This window comes from Ovis aries, chromosome 15, assembly GCF_016772045.2.
Source record: "Ovis aries strain OAR_USU_Benz2616 breed Rambouillet chromosome 15, ARS-UI_Ramb_v3.0, whole genome shotgun sequence".
In the NCBI taxonomy this organism is placed as follows: domain Eukaryota; kingdom Metazoa; phylum Chordata; class Mammalia; order Artiodactyla; family Bovidae; genus Ovis; species Ovis aries.
Genome location: NC_056068.1, coordinates 82,492,721 through 82,513,202, shown reverse-complemented (window position 1 = coordinate 82,513,202; position 20,482 = coordinate 82,492,721). Strand labels below are relative to the sequence as shown.

Sequence of the window (20,482 nt, the reverse complement as noted above, 5' to 3'; positions counted from 1 at the left end):
AAAGTAGTAGAAAACCACAGGCTGCAATATTAAGTGCCTTATCTCAAAAATAATCAGTATTATTTTTCTCCGTATTTCTCTACAGAAAAGGAGTCAATTTATTCTCTATAATTTCTAGACCATATCTTAATTAAAATGGCAAGAAGATATCCTTTAAGAATGGCGGCCAGAGCATTAGGGGTAAGGACTAAGTGCTACTTGGGTTAATAAATGATGTGTTGTATCTGCCTAATAGAAAAAGCAAGAGGCATTGACTGTATCTATTCCCTAGGGAAGGGAAGCTGATGACAGTGTTGTGGAGTGGTGCCAATTAGGGTAGCGCTAACTGGGCACAAATTATGGATCCACAACCCATTTTTGAACAGTTCAACGTCATCACAACCTACCCAGGGTTCTAGAAAATATACTCTGAGATTTCTTACAAACCTCATCAGCCTGAGAAGGCCCATTTCCTGTGTTTGCTTGTAAACAATTTGAAACAGGCTTATAGATCATGGATGAGGTGATCCAGCAATGGGCTCCAAACCAGAAGGGCCTCTAGACAACGGGGCTCTGGGGCCTGTGGCTGCTTGATAACACTGTGATCTCACTATGCTCCCCATATCATCCTGTCAGGTGGGTCATATTCTGCATTGTGTCCTCCCTCTCACCTGTCCTCAACCTTAGAATGCTTTAGGTTGTTTTTTTTTTTAATGTTAACAAAAGGTTATAACCTTTTCTATTATCCACCAATATTTGTGGGGGCTTGAAGTACATTTTGATTGAAGGTAGCAAGAGTGAAGCTTGTGCCAGGAAAACTTCCACCATATCAAGTCAGTGACCACCCTCAGCTGGTTGGTAGCTACTTAGCCCCCCTCCAGAATGGAAATGTACCTTAATGCAGCAAAGTCTCACATAGGGCAGGGTAAGGGGGGAGATGTGTTTTCTCTACACCCATCCTGCATTACCATGGTGTTTTGGGTCTGGATTGCTTGTTCCTTATCTCCTTATCTGGCCAGGAAGGCATTAATCACAATGTGGAGAAGCTATAAACCTGTCGTGGCCGCCCTCTGACCCACCAGTACGATCCATCACCTCAAGAGAGGTTGAGGGTTAGGGTCTTCTATTTAGTTTCTTCTACTAAACTCTCGTGGGTCCTTCACTGAAATCAAAGTGTCAGTGGATTTATAATCCAGAAAGAAGCTAAAATTGAAGAGTGAGTCATCAGTGGGCAACTCCATCTGATCCCAACCTGAACTGCCATCCTTCATGTGGGAGATAGAGGCACAAGTCACCAATAAATGTGTGATTATGTGTTATCTCAAGGTCAAGGTAATCTTTAAGGGAGAGGAGTACTATCACCACTTGACTTTCTGTGACAGTTAATTGAATGTGTCAGCTTACCTGGGCCACAGGGTACCCAGATATTTGCCCTCATTGTTTTGGGTATGTCTGTGAGGATGTCTTTTGAATGAGATTAACAATTAAATCAGTGGACATTGAGTAAGGCAGATTGCCCTCCATGTGTGGGTGGGCCGCATCCAATCAGTTGAAGGCCTGGCTAGAACAGAAGACTGACCTTCCCCATCTGCCTCCTTCACTGCCTGACAAGGATGCTCTGGGCACATGTGTGAGTGAGGCTCCACACAAGCTGGCAAACAAGTCCAAGCACATGAGCACACTTCACATGAGAGTTACAGAAAACCAGGAGCCATTGGAGAGCATCCCTTCTCATGGTTTGCTTGTTTTTTTAACAAAGCCTAGGGCTCTGGTCCAGCCTGTAGTTACAAAAGTCAGCACAGGGTATGGGAATGGTGAAAAGCAAAGGGAAACCCAAGTCCAAGTCCCAGACAAGAGAGGATGAAAGAAAGGAGCCAAGTCCAAAAGGACCAAGTATGCACTAGAGGCGGCCTCAGATAAGCAACTGCAGAAAGGAGACCAGTGTCAAGACAGCCTGAGCCATCCCCAGAGCCAGACATCTCCTTCCTGTTGTGTGTCTGCCTGGACCAAACAAATAGGTCTCTGCTTTTCACTTAGCTAGAACCAACTAGATTTAAGTTAATTACCTCCAAAGATTATTATAAAACAAAGACAAATACTCCCAGTTTCATTAAATGACCCCAGTGTGGCCCCTTTATCCTCCTTGACATGTTAAGTCTTTCATCACTGCTTCAGAAATACCAGCGTAAGGAGGACAATTCCACGACCTTTCAGTCACTCAGATTGTATGCGTCTGTGATAGACCTGACTTGAGTAATAATGATGACTCTCTCTTCTCACAGGCTGTGCAAATAATTCTTACCATGTTTCACTACGCACTGGGTTTTCTCTGTGCTTCCTTGTTTCTTGGCGAAGAGGATATAAAAAGCACTGGCTATATCCCTGTATTACTTACACTAGGGTACATAGTATGGTCATCACCATTTGTGAGTAAACCATGGTATTTTTTCTTTCATCTTTTTTCTAATGTATCAAGTGAATTACTCATGAGGTCAAACAATGGACTAAAGACCCAGTATCTGACTCTAAACAGCAAATCTTACTGCAGAAACAGCCTTAACAAAGTGGAGGGTAGGCTTTGGGCTGGGGTGGGGAGTGCATACTTAGGGAAAGCATTTCTATGCTTGTTTCATGCTTGATGAACCCTTTCAGAGAACGGCATGTGCATGTATAAATGATGTTGATGGGTGTGTTTGAAGAGTAATAAAGAGAGTAGCTGTTTGGGAAACTATGATGCCCTTCTTTGGCAGAGTGGAAATCCAAAGGCCTGAGCTTAATGATTTTTGGAGATTTTCAGAGAGACTACACAAGGAAACAGAAAAGAGAAACATGGGGTGAAGAAATTAAGACCGGTTTCTAAAGTGGATGTTTTGAGTAAGGAAGGATACTGTAATAACTGCATAAGCATAGTTTCCAGGGTACCTGCCAGAGACATGCACGATTAATTCCAAGGCACTGTATTCAGGGAAACCCAAAGCTGTGGTCTCCCACAAGTCAATTTAAGCTCATAGCTACAACCAATCCAGAAACAATTCATCAATCAAGGATTTTATTCATAAGTGATGTGGCATAGTAACACAACTAATATTCCTAGTGTATCAAAGCTGAAAGAAAGTGAAAGAAAGTGAAGTCGCTCAGTTGTGTCCAACTCTTTGTGACCTCATGGACTGTAGCCTACCAGGCTCCTCCCTCCATGGGATTCTCCAGGCAAGAATACTGGAGTGGGTTGCCATTTCTTTCTCCATCAAAGCTGACCCAAGGCCAAATTTCTCCTTAGAGGGCAAAAGGTTTTATTAGCCTTTGACCAATTCCCTTCGTACTCCTCAACCAAAAACAAGGCTGTGGGAGAGGAGATTTGAATGTAACACAGTCCCTGTGCTTTGGGAAAAGGACTCTGAAACATGCTGCATGCATGCTAAGTCTCTTCAGTCATGTCCAACTCTTTGCGACCCTTGTAGCCCAACAGTTTCCTCTGTCCATGAGGATTCTCCAGACAAGAATACTGGAGTGGGTTGCATTCTCCTTCTCAAGGGGATCTTCCCAACCCAGGGATCAAACATGCGCCTTTTATGCCTCCTCCCATATGCAGGAGATATGTCATCAGATATGCAGATGACACCACCCTTATGGCAGGAAGAGAAGAGAAACTAAAGAGCCTCTTGATGAAAGTGAAAGAGAAGAATGAAAAAGATGGTTTAAAACTCAACATTCAGAAAACAAACATCATGGCATCTGGTCCCATCACTTCATGGCAAATAGATGGGGAAACCGTGGAAACAGCGTCAGACTTTATTTTGGGGGGGCTCCAAAATCACTGCAGATGGTGACTGCAGCCATGAAATTAAAAGACGCTCACTCCTTGGAAGAAAAGCTATGACCAACCTAGACAGCATATTAAAAAGCAGAGACATTACTTTTCCGACAAAGGTCCATCTAGTCAAGGCTATGGTTTTTCCAGTGGTCATGTATGGATGTGAGAGTTGCATATAAAGAAAGCTGAGCACCAAAGAATTGATGGTTTTGAACTGTGGTGTTGGCGAAGACTCTTGAGAGTCCCTTGGACTGCAAGGAAATCCAACCAGTCCATCCTAAAGGAAAGCAGTCCTGAATATTCATTGGAAGGACTGATGCTGAAGCTGAAATTCCAATACTTTGGCCACCTGATGCAAAGAACTGACTCATTGGAAAAGACCCTGATGCTGGGCAAGATTGAGGCAGGAGGAGAAGGGGACGACAGAGGATGAGATGGTTGGATGGCATCAGTGACTCGATGGACACGAGTTTGAGTAAGCTCCAGGAGTTGGTGCTGGACATGAAAGCCTCGTATGCCGCAGTCCATGGGGTTGCAAAGAGTCGGACACAACTGAGTGACTGAACTGAACTGGTGCCTCCTACATTGGCAGGCAGATTCTTTACCATTAGCACTTCCAAGAAAGCCCCTTGAAACATGGTACTACAGCAGTTTTAACCCTGGGGGGGTCTGGTCACCAGTGCCCCAGATGAGAGATATTCCCTCAGAGACTTTCCTTTAGGGTTGGTCCTCAAGTGAAGGGCGTTTATCAGCACCAGAACTTTCTGGAAAGGGCCATATGTCATAAGGAGAAATGCTTTACACTGACAGAATACAGTGAAAGTGAATTGCCCAATACAAGGCATCCAGAAGGATTCCCAAGTCCATGATGTGGAAGAGAAGATTACAGAAGAAATCAGTCACAGGCAGTAATTATTCAGTTTCATATCTGCTGCATATCAGGCGTGTTTCAAAAAGTACTTCAGGTCTCTTTTATATGATGGGAAAACCAACCTCATGAGAGAATGTTACTAATTCCCATTTAATGAATGAGGAAACCAAGATTTAGAAAGTGTAAGTAAATTTTACAGAGTGACCCAGGAAAAGTATCAGAGTTTTTTTGTTTGTTTTTTTTTTAATCAAGCTAAGAATGCTTCTGCTTTCATGACAGGGTCTCACTTTCCCGGGCTGCAAGGTCCCCAGCCCCCTTGAAATAAGTCATCTTTTGTAGCTGCTGTGAGCAGATGCAGATCAGGTATAAGACAAGCATTTCAAAAAAAAACCCTAATTGCCAGGAGCAACAAACAGTCCTTAAGACAGACTATGTGGAAGTCAGCCTCTAAATCTTCAGATCAAATGCTTTCTGAAACTATTTTCAGTTGATGAAATCTTTTTCTCTACAGCGTGATGGGTGTGGGGCAATGTTCTCTCAAATAAATGGCAATCAAAACAAGTGAAGTACAGCCTCCTCGGCCCTCATAGTCTTTGTGAGGTCCCTAAGCCCCATCACCAGTACAAAGGGTTCATTAATGACCAAATACTAAAATGTCGTTTCTTCTCTGTAGAAAGGGTGAGTCCATTTCTTAGAGTCTACCAGTGGTCACTACAGAACTGAAATACATAGTTAAAACCGCCTTCTTCAGAGAACTCAGCGATGCGTTAGAGCTCAGGAATGCCGCTGGCATTAGGGAACGTGTCTGGGGGCCCGTCACCAGAAGTGGGTGTTTACAGACCCGTGTTTCTGCCCCCAGTTCCTCCTGTCGGGGTCCATGGCTGTCAGCGCGCAGAAGAAGCCCACGCGGTATAAGGTACGTGGGGCATTTGGGGCAACACCAGAGATGACAGGCTTGTGCCTGGAACACACTGAGAAGAAATTATTGCTTTTCAGTCAGTTTTTCTAGGAGGAAAAACTGCATTTCCAAATGTTTGTATAGGAAAAAAAAACACTTGTTATCAGGATGCCCTCCAGTGCATCTCTTTGTGTGCAGGGTGTATGGGTGTTGAGGAGGGTGCAAGGAGTTAGTTTTATAAGATGTCAGATGAGAGGGTTCTTATGGGAAAATCCATTCAAGCTATCTAGTGGAGTATGTTGGCATTGTTGTTTAGTTGCTAAGTTGTGTCTGATGTTTTTGCAACCCCATGGACTGTAACCTCCAGGTTCCTCTGTCCATGGGATTTCCCAGTCAAGAATACTGGAATGAGTTGCCTTTTTCTTCTCCAGGGGATCTTCTTGATCCAGGGATCAAACCTACGTCTCCTGAACTGACAGGCAGATTCTTTACCACTGAGCCACCAGGGGTGCCGAGAAGGGAAAATATAGCCAAACAGAGCTCTAACCTAAGAGACAAAAGCAGTGGGAAGGGGATAAGACAACATGATGTTTGAAAAGAGAGTTGCCTTCAGCAAACTCAGATCTAGAGAATAACACTGGAACATGAATCAGATACCATTAAAGTATATCCAACAAAGGATAGTCACTTTCTCCTGTAGAACCTCCCCCACTATGATTGGGATCACAGCTCTGGAGATGGATTGTCCAATTGGCTGCATGAACTTGGGCAAATTACTGTGCTTCACTCTCCTCATCTGAAAAAAAAAAAAAAAAAGTGACCCATGAAGTTCCCTGCCTCAGAAGATGGTTGTGAGGGTTAAAAGAGTAAATAAGCATGAAGGATGAGGCTTCCCAGTGGCAACAGTGGCAAAGAACCTGCCTGCCAATGCAGGAGACACGGGTGGTGCAGATTCAATCCCTGGGTCTGAAAGATCCCCTGGAGGAGGGCATGGCAACCCACTCCAGTCTTCTGGCCTGGAGAACCCCATGGAGAGAGAAGCCTGGAGGGCTACAGTCCACAAGGTTGCAAAGAGTCAGACACAGCTGAGCGACTTGGCACAGCATGCACGCAAGCATAAAGGACAGTTGCACACAGCATGTACATGTGACCCAGATGTGACCTGGTGTTACTTTTGCCCCAAAGATGCAAGTAGAGTTGGCCCCAAAGTCTGTGAATGCCCTTGTGATTTTGCAAATCCCTGAAACTGTGTTGGCTGCGGGGGGCGGGGTGGGGGGAGGTGGAGTGCAACACGAGAGTTGAAAGCTTTGTGCTCAGTCACTCAGTTGTGTCTGACTCTGGGGCCCCATAGACCACAGCCCACTGGGCTCCTCTGTCCATGGGATTCTCCAGACAGGAAGACTAGAGTGGGCTGCCATGCTTCCCCCAGGGGATCATCTCAACCCAGAGACTGAACCCGCATCTCTTATGTTTCCTACATTGGCAAGAGGGTTCTTTACCACTAGAACCACCTGTAGAGCCCCAACTGAAGCTTTATTTGGGGATAAAGTGAAGAGTATAGCCCAGGAGACAGCATTTCAGACAGCTCTGAGAAACTGCTCCAAACAGGCAGGAGGGAGAGTCAGTGTATATGTGATTTTGGTGAAGGGGGAGGACATGCAGTCAAGCATTTTTTGCAGAAGCTTGCTGCTAGTTTCATGAAGGTTGCTGCTAATTTCATAAAGGTTACTGCTAGTTTCATAAAGGTTACTGCTAGCTTCATAAAGGTTACTGCTAGTTTCATAAAGGTTACTGCTAGTTTCATAAAGGTTACTGCTAGCTTCATAAAGGTTACTGCTAGTTTCATGAAGGTTACTGCTAGCTTCATAAAGGTTACTGCTAGTTTCATGAAGGTTACTGCTTGTTTCATGAAGGTTACTGCTAGTTTCATGAAGGTTACTGCTAGCTTCATGAAGGTTATTGCTAGTTTCATGAAGGTTACTGCTTGTTTCATGAAGGTTACTGCTAGTTTCATGAAGGTTACTGCTAGTTTCATGAAGGTTGCTGCTAGTTTCATGAAGGTTGCTGCTAGCTTCATGAAAGTTACTGCTAGCTTCATGAAGGTTACTGCTAGCTTCATGAAGGTTACTGCTAGCTTCATGAAGGTTGCTGCTAGTTTCATGAAGGTTACTGCTAGTTTCATGAAGGTTGCTGCTAGTTTCATGAAGGTTACTGCTAGCTTCATGAAGGTTACTGCTAGCTTCATGAAGGTTACTGCTAGCTTCATGAAGGTTACTGCTAGCTTCATGAAGGTTACTGCTAGCTTCATGTAGGTTGCTGCTAGCTTCATAAAGGTTACTGCTAGCTTCATGAAGGTTACTGCTAGCTTCATAAAGGTTACTGCTAGCTTCATAAAGGTTACTGCTAGCTTCATAAAGGTTACTGCTAGCTTCATGAAGGTTACTGCTAGTTTCATAAAGGTTACTGCTAGTTTCATAAAGGTTACTGCTAGTTTCATGAAGGTTACTGCTAGCTTCATGAAGGTTACTGCTAGTTTCATAAAGGTTACTGCTAATTTCATAAAGGTTACTGCTAGTTTCATGAAGGTTACTGCTAGCTTCATGAAGGTTACTGCTAGCTTCATGAAAGTTGCTGCTAGCTTCATGAAAGATACTGTTACTCACAAGGAGCAGATGTCACCATGAAGGATTTTAGTATTTTTCTAGATATGAGGAAATACAAGAATCGGACTCATAAAATCTTCTGAAAATATCTAAGTATCTGAAGACCTGTTTGGCTAGTTTTTTCCAGAGCACAGAATGCCTCATTCCTGATCTCCACCTTGAACTTCTTTCAGGTGGGTGTTGAAGGTTAAGGGTCAAACCAGCTTGTGATTTAATCCTTGTCAGAGGCAGACAGCAACTGCCCATTTTTAATTGGCAACTGACATCATCCTAGTTCAGTTTCATATTTGCACAGACTATTTCCATTTTTCTTCACACCCAAGGAAACAGGTGTGAATAAATTTGCAATGCGGGAGACCTGGGTTTGATCCCTGGGTTTGGAAGATCCCCTGGAGAAGGGAACGGCTACCCACTCCAGTATTCTGACCTGGAGGATCTGGCATGGACTTTAAGCCAGGGGGTCACAAACAGTCGGACATGACTGAGCGACTTTCACTTCACTTGACTGGTTGTCACAAAAACTCACCAAAAGTGCTTTTGTTTTTGTTTTTTACCAGAAGGATGGTGGGAGAGGATGATGGCTATAACTTCCAAGTTCTAGCCACAGTCTGGCTCCCCTCATCATTCTTCCCCCAACCTCAAGTAGCAAAAGTAAGCATTTCTTCTTGTCTCAGCCAGTGTAGTTCCAGTTCCTTCTCTAGAAACATGTGATATCATTCTTCACAGAAACACAAACACTCCTCTGCCCCAAGGATGCTAGTCCAGGAAGTTTCCAAATCAGCGTGGCTCAATTCTACAAAATGAAATCGATTATAATTACTTATCAAGTCAGGAAAATGCCTTGGAAAATTTACTCAGGTGGCAGCATAGTGTTCTATTATTCTTGGGTGCTATGATGCACCTCATGTACCGTTAAGGTTTCTAAGTTCCAGTCAGCTCAGTTCAGTTGCTCAGTCGTGTCCAACTCTTTGCGACTCCATGGACTGCAGCACACCAAACCCCTCTGTCCATCACCAGTTCCCGGAGTTTACTCAGACTCATGTCCATTGAGTCAGTGATGCCATCCAACCATCTCATCCTCTGTCGTCCCCTTCTCCTCCTGCCTCAATCTTGCCCAGCATCAGGGTCTTTTCAGATGAGTCAGTTATTCGCATCAGGTGGTCAAAGTATTGGAGTTTCAGCTTCAACATCAGTCCTTCCAGTGAACACTCAGGACTGATCTCCTTTAGGATGGACTGGTTGGATCCCCTTGCAGTCCAAGGGACTCTCAAGAGTCTTCTCCAGCACCACAGTTCGGAAGCATCAATTCTTCGGTGCCAAACTTTCTTTATAAATTCCAATAATTCAGTTCAAAAAAAGCATCTTGAGCATGAGGCAAGTTCTGGTATGTAGGATGCCTTGGTGAACAAACAGACAAAGATTTCTTGCCCCTGCGGCACTTATATCGTAATGGGAAAATAAAGAAATTGCACATGACAGATAAGGAAACAGTAACATGTGAGAAAGTGAGAACCACCGTGGCAGTGGAGGCAACACCTGCAGGGCTGCCCTTGGGAGTCTGTCTGCCTTAAGTGCTGTTTTTGTTCAGTTGCTCAGTCGTGTCCAACTCTGCAACTCCATGGACTGCAGCACGCCAGGCCTCCCTGGAGCCCCTCACCATCTCCCAAAGTTTGCCCAAGTTCATATCCATTGCATCGGTGATGCCATCCAGCCATCTCACCCTCTAATGCCCTCTTCTCCTTCCCTCAGTCTTTCCTGGCATCAGGGAGAGCTTGTGTGCTTAAATAAGATGATCCAAATTCATCTCACTGAGAAGATGGCATCTGAGCAAAGCCTGAGGGAGAGATTTGTTCTGAACCCAGGAAGGCTCTTCCTAACTGTTTGTTTCCCCATTTCTCTAGCGAATTAACTTCCCTACAGTTAAAGCCTAGATCTCCTATGCATCTTATCAATTCCTTCAAACTGTCTTTCACCACAGCTTCTGTTGCAGGAAGGGGGACCCCTTCCAGGGCCTGAGAGTGGACTCTTGACTAACATTCAGAAATGAATTGTCCAAGAACACACACATGCTGACAGATGTCAGCAAGAGGCTTTACTGGAAGGGGCCCCCAGGTGGAGAGCAGGGGGTGAGGGAGCCCAGGAGGCTGCTCTGCCGCGTGGCTCACAGTCTCAGCTTTCATGGTAACAGGGTTGGTTTCCAGATGGTCTCTGGCCAATCATTCTGACTCAGGGTCCTTTCTTGTGGTGCACACATCGCTCACCCAAGATGTTCCAACAAGGAGGATCCTGGGAGGTTGATAGGACTTGTGGACTGGGGTCTCCTCTCTCCTTTTGACCTTTCCCAAATTCTTCCGGTTGGTAGTGGCTTGTTGGTTCCACATTCCTTACCAAGACCTCCTGCTGTTAAAATAACTCCTTAAAGTGGCTACTACCTTGTCTAGCCAGGGTGGGCGGTTTCAGTCAGTGTTTCCCTTAACACTTCAACTATTTATGAGAACACCCTTAGGCCTAGATTTCTCCATCAGTTCAGTTCAGTTCAGTTCAGTTGCTCAGTCGTGTCTGACTCTTTGCGACCCCATGAATCACAGCCCACCAGGCCTCCCTGTCCATCACCAACTCCCAGAGTCCATCCAAACCCATGTCCATCGAGTCGGTGATGCCATCCAGCCATCTCATCTTCTGTCGTCCCCTTCTCCTGCCCCCAATCCCTCCCAGCATCAGAGTCTTTTCCTCTGCTACAAATGAAGTCATCTCCCTTGGGGAGATCGAAGCCCTCTTTTTATAGTTTCCTTTTCCTCTGGACAAATTCTCTAAGCCAGGGCTCTGGTGCTAGAATGTGCTGGGTGTCAAGGACAATGGAGTGCTTCTCTCTGAGTGACTCCTCCACTTTAAGAGCTGAGGGCTTGGTGAAGGTGGCAGCGGCCCAGGTCTCCTCTGTTTGCCTCTCATGACATGGAGCCCTGACCCCATAAGCCAGGGCACGGTTGGTCAGGGCCCAGGACTCACTGATACCACATCCAAGGTACTCCCCTATCCCATAAGTGGGGGGCTCGGCAGATGAAGAGACCCCCCCTTCTCTAGGCTGCATGCACTGGGACGTAGCCTGGGCAACAGGTGGCTGGGCACAGGATTAGACATGCTAATTAAATGACCTGTGCCTCCAGGGAAGGTAGCATTAGATGAAACTCTGACTAGGGGATGAAGGGAAAGATTTGGAGTGGTCTTGCCTTGCTGAGAAGAGACAAGAGGGTGCAGACCTCAGTTCATATACCACAGACTCACAGTTTGTACTGAGTTTTAGTAGATTTTCTTGAATAAATATTTCTTCATTTGCTGTATGCCCTGAGGACTGTTTCCAGAGATTTTTAAGTGATTGGGTTTATTTTTAGTAACATTCACGAGTTTCAGTGGGGAGTTGCTCCTTGATGTTCCTCAGACTTTCACACTAGAAACAGGATCCCTCAAAAGTAATGATGTTGTGTATTTAATTCAAATGTTCAATTAGACTTTTTTGGAACATACATATCTTTCTTTAGGTGATCCTGGTTCATAAAGATGAATCACTGTTCTCTTTCCCCCAACCCAGAGAAAGGGGCTCTCTTCATCTGCCCAGCCCTGACTCATGGGATGAGGGACCTCATAAGTGGATACAGGGTAAGTGTGCAGAGGCAGGAGTAGTGGGCACTTTCTGGAGCATGCCACAGCCTGGATCTTTACTAAGGAAGAGGCCCTCTGGCTGATACTCCCAGCAGCTCTATATGTACATAAAGATAAAATTTTAAAGTCCTCAGCACAGAAACTAGAGTCTTCATTTTCCATCCCTCACCCACTTCTCTGATCACATGTAACCCAACTCCCCTTCAGCATTTCACATTTCAGCCACATCAAACGCCAGGAGCTTTCTGGAACTGCCACTTCCCCATGTTTCTGAAGCTGCGCATACACTGCTCTCTTTCTCAACTTTGTCTGCCACTGTGAACTGAGTCTGGCTATCCAAGGAAAAATGAGAAACATTGAGAAGATGCCAGGCTTGTAGCATCTACAGGAGATGAAGGACTAGTCTTAGAAAATAAACAGGATCTGAGGGAGTCCCGGAGAACCAGAAAAAGAAAGCGCAGTAGTACAACAGAAGTATTCCTTTTAGGGAGGCATATCTTGCCACATTGTTACCATCATTAGATACCTAGCAGTCCAGGTTCCCACTGCCTGCCTCTGCATAACATCACAGCTCTCTCTTCTAGGAATGAATCCTAATCTTTTGTTCATCTTTAAGTTACTTGCTCAAGGTTTCTAGTCCTTAAGAGGAGCATCTCATTAGCTGTGGTCTGACTCTGGCTCTATAGATTGAAGACAGGAAGGACCTCCCTCTGACTTTCATAGAAGTTTGATAAACATCTCTCATAAAGACTAGAACAATGAGAAGAGCCCTTAAAGTAGGAAGGGGGTTGACGACTGGACAACCAAACATTAATGTTGCCACTATGATCCTTTCTTTTTGTTAACCAGCATCAAAGCACATCCTTCTTTCCATTATTAGTTTTTTAAAAATCCTCTTTAAAATGTAACTGTCCTCACATATACAAAAATGCATGCAGCATCTTTGAAAAGGGATACAGCCTCTCTTCACGGCTCCTGTAAGGCCCTCCATGCTGTCTGGAAGGATGCTGGGACTATGGAAAGGTTTTAAGTACTGAAGTGGCATTACTGAAGGAGGATGACATTGGCAGATGCTAGACTTAAGCTCATTATTTATTGAATTTTTATCACATGAAGTATCATTTTGCCTCCCCCATTTGATTATAAGATTCTTCAGTTGAAGTCTGAGTTTATCCTTAACACAATATTTAGCATGTTGTAGGCACTGTATAATTATTTGTTGAATAAATAAATATATCTTCTGAAAAAAATTTTTTATCCTAATTGGTTACTAGACAAATTTAACTCAGAGTCCTGCTAGTAAGTGCAGTAAAATGCCAGAAAATCAGATTAAAATTTTAGCTGAAATGTTCCCTAGCTGATGGCTAGACTGGTTGCTTCATCAGAATCTGCTTCTGCTGCTCCTGATCAGCTCTCCTGTGTGTCTGTCACAGCTGATATCTGCCACTGTCATGAGCATCTTTAGCGCCTGCTTTTCTGCATGTGGTTCAATTATATTATGTATCGCGTGTTTCTCCTATGCTGCAAAAATGGAAGACTATGTTTGGTCACAGGTAGGTACCAAATTTAACAATAACTGGATCAAAATTTTAGATATAACTGAAAAAAACTATGATGAATGGTGTATGTTTGCAATGAGAAAGGTATGGAAAAGACAACCAAAGTTATCAAACATCTCTGGCAGAGAAATATTGAAAAAAAAAAAAAACCCTGTATTTCCTCCAAATTTTTTTCATGGGAATATTTTAAAAATCAGTTTTCCTTTAGTATTTGGAAACAGTAAAAACCTCAGAAAAAGAGGAACACCTGGGGCTTCCAGGGCTGGAAGAGGCAAGGAAGAACCCTCCCCCCGAGGGGGCTTTGGAAGGAACAGCGTCAGACCAGTACATTCCTTTTGACTTTTACCTTCCAGGCCTGTGAGAAAACACATTTCAGTTGTGTTAAGCCACTGAATTGTGATACTTCATCACAGTAGCCCTAAGAAGCTAGCATGGGAGCCCAGTAAGCAGCCATCCACTCTCCTTCTCTCATGTTCTGAACCAAAGGAGCAAAGACAGAATCAAGCAGATATAGCTGAAATTATCAGCTTCATTGTTGATTACCATAGTTGAGTGAGGAAGAATTGATGCTTTCAAACTGCGGTATGGAGAAGACTCTTGAGAGTCCCTTGGAGTGCAAGATCAAACCAGTCCATCCTAAAGGAAATCAGTCCTGAATATTCACTGGAAGGACTGATGCTGAAGCTGAAACTCGAATACTTTGGCCACCTGATGTGAAGAACTGACTCCTTAGAAAAGACCCTGATGCTGGGGAAGATTAAAGGCATGAGGAGAAGGGGATGGCAGAGGATGAGATGGTTAGGTGGCATCATTGACTCCAGGGACATGAATTTGAGCACACTCTGGTAGATCGTGGAGGAAACGGGAGCCTGGTGTACTGCAGTCCACGGGGTTGCAAAGAGTCGGACACGACTTAGTGACTGAACAATACCAATACCACCATCACCACCATAGTTGGAGAAAAAGTTTTAAATCTTTGGCCAAAATTAACCTGCTAATGTACTGATACCTCTCCTTATGAATTAAACTCATCCTGCTAGTTATGTTTAGACCACCAGTCTCCCTACAGTGGCCCTGAAACTTCCAGATGCTGAGAAGAACTCATAGCTGCAAGCACAGATCGTTCTGGAGGGAGCTGGCTTCCTCCTCTCAAAAATCAACAATTTGATAAATCCCTGCTTTTCACATGGGGAATTGTAAGTGAAGAGCATGGAAAAGCACCGGAAGCCATATCTATTGCTCACAAAGAGAAAACTCCTACTTGGGAGCGCAGTAGAAATGTGGAGGCAGAGGGAGAACAATTCCACCTGACACGCGCCGCAGCGCTCACGGTACATGAGTTAGAAGAACACAGAACATGCCTACTGCACACGTGCCGGGGGGGAGCCTAAAACACAGGTCACGTAAGCACGCGCCGCAGCGCTCACGCTACGTGAGTTAGAAGAACACAGAACATGCCGACTATGCATGCGCCGGGGAAAACATAAAACACAGGTCCCTAGTCACCCTCATTAAACGAGAGACTGCAAGAAGAGGGTGGGCGCCAGTGTAGCGCATGGTCCCACAGGCCATCTCTCCACTGCTCAGTCTGCTTTTCACGTGTAAAATGGAAACCAAAGCTCCCTACTTGCAGGGCTGTTCTTAAATGAAAGTGCTTAGCATAATGTGCGACACATATATAAGCACTAGGTGAAATTTGAAACATTTTATTTTTATGAAAAATACCCCCCAAATCATCATAGGTGTGTGAGACTGTTGGGATGAATGATTTTTACCCTATTTTCTGAACGTTGTTCCTGTATAGTTTGTAAATGATTAATTAACAGGAGGAATGCTTCTCTTCTTTTTTAATTCAGTTAGCTGGCGGTATGCTTTTACAGTATTTGCTCTTCAGCAGTGTCACAGAGCTGATCGTTGTAAGCATAATCCTGTCCTGGATTGTGCAAGCATTGCATCATCCAGAATCCAAAGCAGAAAGTAAGTAGCTTTGTTTCCGGCTGACAGATCAGAATGAAACAGCTCCAGCCTCTCTCTGAGGGACCAAAGCTCAGCTAGACTTGAGGGACGGAAGAGTTGCTTCTGAGCTGAGGTCAGTGGCAGCAGAAAATATGCTAAAATGTCAGTTGCTTAATCCTGTGAAAAATGGAACCTAAACAACTTGTCTTGGGAAAAGTTGTGGGAGAATTATGTTTTTTAGAACTGGCATCTCCCAGGAGACTCATAGAGCAAACGTAAACTGCAGAGGTTTCACAGGGCATACCAAATATGGGAACACTGAGTGCTACAGACTCAGAGGTTCAAATTTAGTTATGAAATGTTGGCTTCTGAAATCTGGGATCTTCAAATGCCTTCCCAGATGGCTCAGCAGGTAAAGACTCTGTCTGCAATGCAGAAGGTGCAGTTTCATTCAATCCGGGTCGGAGAAGATCCCCCAGAGAAGGAAATGGCGACCCACTTCAGTATTTTTGCCTGGAAAATTCCACAGACAGAGGAGCCTGGCAGGCTACAGTCCATGGGGTTGCAAAGAGTCAGACATAACTGAGCACACAGAAGCACAAATGCCTTCAGAAAATGGAGATTTTAGAGGCCACTTCAGAGAATACTTCTGGAATAAAAGAATAAGGATCTCTAAAACCCATTCTTCCATAAAATACATGAGAACATTGGCAAAAAGTTGTCAAAATCAACTTTTTCAGAAATCTGGAAATTAGTTTTAAAATTGCAATAATCCAAGAAGCACTTATTCAAGAAAAATGGCGGTATCTTGGCAAAAACAGTGAGGTCCGCGGCGCTTTAACCTGTCACATTCCCATCCTCCTTGCCCCATCTCCATAGTAGCCTTTAAATTAAACAACCTGGCAACCACAGAACTTGTGAAAAACACCAGCCTAACAACTACAAAAAAGGGGGTGGTATTGGAATTCTCCCAAAAGAGCCCTATTCCTAGAGAATGTTTATTAACTTGTCTGGCAGCTCCCTAGAAATCTCCACTGGCAAGCCTCGTCTTAATCTGACCTCACTCAAAGCTTAGTCACTGTGAACAGCTTTCTCCCTGGGGTGTTTGAACAGACGGTGGCACTTAGCATCATGTCTGCCTAAATCAAGGATGACAGTTGGGGAATACAAAAGGCTGATCAAAATGAAAGTGAAGTCGCTCAGTCGTGTCTGACTCTTTGTGACCCCATGGACTGTAGCCTACCAGGATCATCCATCCATGGGGTATTTGAACAGACAGTGGTACTTAGCATCATGTCTGCCTAAATCAAGGATGACATTTGGGGAATACAAAAGGCTGATCAAAAATAACTTAAAAAACAAAAAAACTGTAGAGTACAATGTCCATGGTTTCCCTTGTGGCTCAGATGGTAACGAATCTACCTGCAGTACAGAAGACCCAGGTTTGATCCTTTGGTTGGGAAGATGCCCTGGAGAAGGGAATGGCTGCTCACTCCAGTATTCTTACCTGGAGAATTCCATGGACTGAATAGAGGAGCCTGGCAGGCTACTGTCCATGGAATCACAGAGTCGGACATGACTGAGCAACTGACACACACACACACTGTATCCATAAGGGACTTTAAAACTATGACAATAACTTGGAAATAATAAAGGCCAAGTGCATAAGCAGGGTTGTGTACATGCCGAGGGAAAACCTGAGAACGCCCTTGTCTCCCACCTCTGGTTGGCCTGAGGCTGTCTGCAAGCAAGGAGCGATGGCTAAGGCAGAGTTGCCAACTGTGTCCCAGAGCTTTAAAGATTTATCCCCAACACACACACACGCACACACACACACACACACATGCACACACACAGCTTCTCAGCAAAGACTGAAAATTTTGTTTGTTGAAGGCAGTTAAGGAAGTGAAGACCAGTGCAACAAAAACAATAATAAAGAAATAAGAGTTTAAAAAAAAAAAAAGAGATACTATCTCACACCCATTAGAATGGCTAATAGATTTTTTAAGCAGAAAATAATTGTTGGTGAGGATGTGAAAAAAATTGAAACCCTTGTATGCTGTTATTGAGAATGTGAAATAGTACAAACTTTATGGAAAACAATATGGTGAGTACTCAAAAAATAAACATAGAATTATCATATGAAATAGCAATTCCACTTCTGGATATATACCCCAAAAAAATTGAAAGCAGGGTCTCAAAGAGATGTCTGTATACTCATGTTCAATAGCAGCATTATTTACAACAGCCGAAACATAGCAATCCACGTTTCCATTGACAGATAAATGCATAAGCCAAACGTGGCATATCCATACAATGGACTATTACTCAGACTTAGAAGGAAGGGAATTCTGGCATATGCTACAACTTGAATAAACTTTGGCGATGTTACACTAAGTGAAATAAGCCAATCAGAAAAACACAAATGTTGTATCATTCCACTTATATGAGATACTTAGAATAATGGAAATCATAAGGCAGAAAGTGAAAGGATAGCTGCTGAGACTGGAGAACAGGCCATGTGATGTCACTGCTTAATGGGACAGAGTTTCAGTTTCACAAAGTGAAAAAGACTATGGAGAGAAATGGCGGTGATGGTTGCACAGTAAACCCTACATATTTAAAGCCACTTTCAAGACAAATCGATTTTCAAATTGATTAAGATGTTTTAAATATTACATATATTTTAGCACAGTTTCTTAGATTGAAAAAATCAATCTATTATAGTAAATGGTATTGATAGAATAAAAGAAACAGTCACTAAAGATTGATAGAAGGAAATATTAATAGATTGTAATGGCTGATAATCTTATCTCCTTCCCTCTAAATTCTTTCAAAATAAAAATCAGTCATTAATCCCTCCAAAAAAGCTGCACACTAATAAGGCAATCTAACACTGCCTGGATCCAGAAGAACAGATACTTGTGGGACTCCTATGGGATGCTGTGGGCTTCCAGGGTGGCTCAATGGTGAAGAACCCACCTGTAAGGCAAGAGGCACAAGAGAGGCAGCTTCGATCCCTGGGTCGGGAGGGTGCCCTGGAGGAGGGTGTGGAAGCCCACTCCGGTGTTCTTGCCTGGAGAACCCCATGGACAGAGGAGCCTGGCGGGCTACAGCCCATGAGGGCACAAACAGTCAGACACCACTGAGCGCACACACACGCATAGGATAAGTGTGTAGCGGAGATAACTGGAAAATGAAGGCAGAGAAGCAAATTGAGACCAAGTTCTAACACAGCTAAACCAGCTTACAAGAGTTTGGGATTTAGTCTGTACGTAACAGCATGCTACGGAAGGCTTTTACACAGCAGTGCTTCTTTATCAAGCTTTATGGTTGTATCATTATTTCCATGAGAATATTTTCTGCAGCAAATTACAGATCTCCCAACTCAAAATGCTTAATTAATCAGAAAACATGTCTTATAACAGCAAGTTCCCACGTAAGGGACTTCTGGATCCACGGGCTCAGCTGCTCAGTGATGGTATCAGTGATCCAAGTTCCTTCTGCCGTCCTCTGCAACTTCATCTTAATTTTAAAGTTGTAAGATGCATACTTCCTGGTTCACATCCAGCAGAAGAAAATGGTTTCTCTTTCTCAGAAGCCAAAGGGAAGACTTTCTTTACCTTACACTGGCCCAGTTGCCTTAGTCCAGCCCCTTTCTGAACTGAATAATGGCAAAGGGGATGGAATTGCCATGATGAATTTAGATAAAGGTGTAGGAGCGACATTTTGAAGAACTCACTCACCTGAAGAATAGAGATGGAACTGAAGAACAAGCCTAGAGACAAGGACACTTAGATGATTGCTTCAGCAAAGGCCACATTAGAGCCAAATGGCGACTCCTAAATTTGAACTGTAGAGAAAAGAGGATAAACTTGAAAGGTGTTTAGGAATTTCATCAATGTTTCATATGTTAGGCTCACACTCAATGCTTTTCAATAGCTAAAATTAGTAGATGCAAAGTAGTGGATTAGTTACATAAACTGCTTACGCTTTATTTCCAATTCCAAAACTCGATAACTGTTGAGCTTAGCTTTAAATGCTGATCTGTACTTCACTTGAATATAAAACTGTTCAAAATGTTCATTATTTTCAGTTTTTTGTGTCTGTGTTAATGTAACATATTCTGCTGCCACCTTAAAATGCAAAAAGACCAACCGGAGTCTCACTGGGGCGGGGATGACACTGTCAGTGTCAGAATGCCTTCTTGCAGCCGCAGGGACTCCCCCAAACCCCGTAATCTGAGCCAGACAGCTGTCCACTCCAGAAGGACATTTCTCTCTCTGACCCAGAACATGAAGTAGAGGATCCAGGAGGAATCTTGAGACCCATAAATGTCCAGCTGAAGGTGAAAGTCGTTTTGCAAAGAGTCACAGTTCAGTTTAACATGGTGGTTTGTAACCCACTGGAGCCACCAGTTTCTGGTGGGCCTTGGGTCCAGTGTGTCTTTGGCCCCAGGACAGGGCAGATGCTGTTCTCTTTGTATGCTTTCCACTGGTCCCACAGGCTTACATGTTTGTTATTGCTATTGTTTTATCTTGTTTTGACTCAGTGGCTAAGGATAATGTTATTATATTACAGCATAATAATGAAGAATCTGCTATCACTCTAACCACCCCAGGTTACACACTGTCTGAATCCTCTGTGCCTTCATAATTTCCAAAGAACCAGCGTGACTCCAGTCAAGAAAAGATTAACTGTGAATTAGTGAAGAACTCCATGACTTTTTCTTTCAAGAGACCTCATGGAAAATGCATCCTAATGAAGTCTTCTCCGGTGCTCCTTTTCCCGACCTCTTCAATAAAGGACGCAATCTGATGACAAGTTGACTGTTCCTTTCATAAAAGCCAATCTGAGTTGACATGGAAAAATGAAATCAGTCTGGGGAATATAGGAAAGTAATGTTGAATGCCCACTTTATCTCACATTGGAAGAGACTGGCCTGAGGGAAGGGATTCCATCTGAAAGAAGGAGGCTCTAACTTTGGAAGCAGGCAGGATGCCGATGTAGCAATAGCAAGCCCCTAGGTGGTTATTCCTCACCCATGGTGGCTCAGGTGGTAAAGAATCCGCCTGAAATGCAGGAAAC

General features: G+C 43.8%; 1 protein-coding gene across 1 annotated transcript; it reads left to right on the top strand.

The window, feature by feature from the left end:
• The first annotated feature begins 135 nt into the window (after positions 1-135).
• On the top strand, positions 136-20,050 carry LOC101114465 (B-lymphocyte antigen CD20-like). Its single transcript, XM_027979094.1, has 6 exons — positions 136-180; positions 2,262-2,405; positions 5,521-5,577; positions 13,313-13,432; positions 15,295-15,415; positions 20,016-20,050. Exons 1-6 carry the CDS (start codon positions 136-138, stop codon positions 20,048-20,050), a joined length of 522 nt encoding a protein of 173 aa, XP_027834895.1.
• The last annotated feature ends 432 nt before the right edge of the window (positions 20,051-20,482 follow it).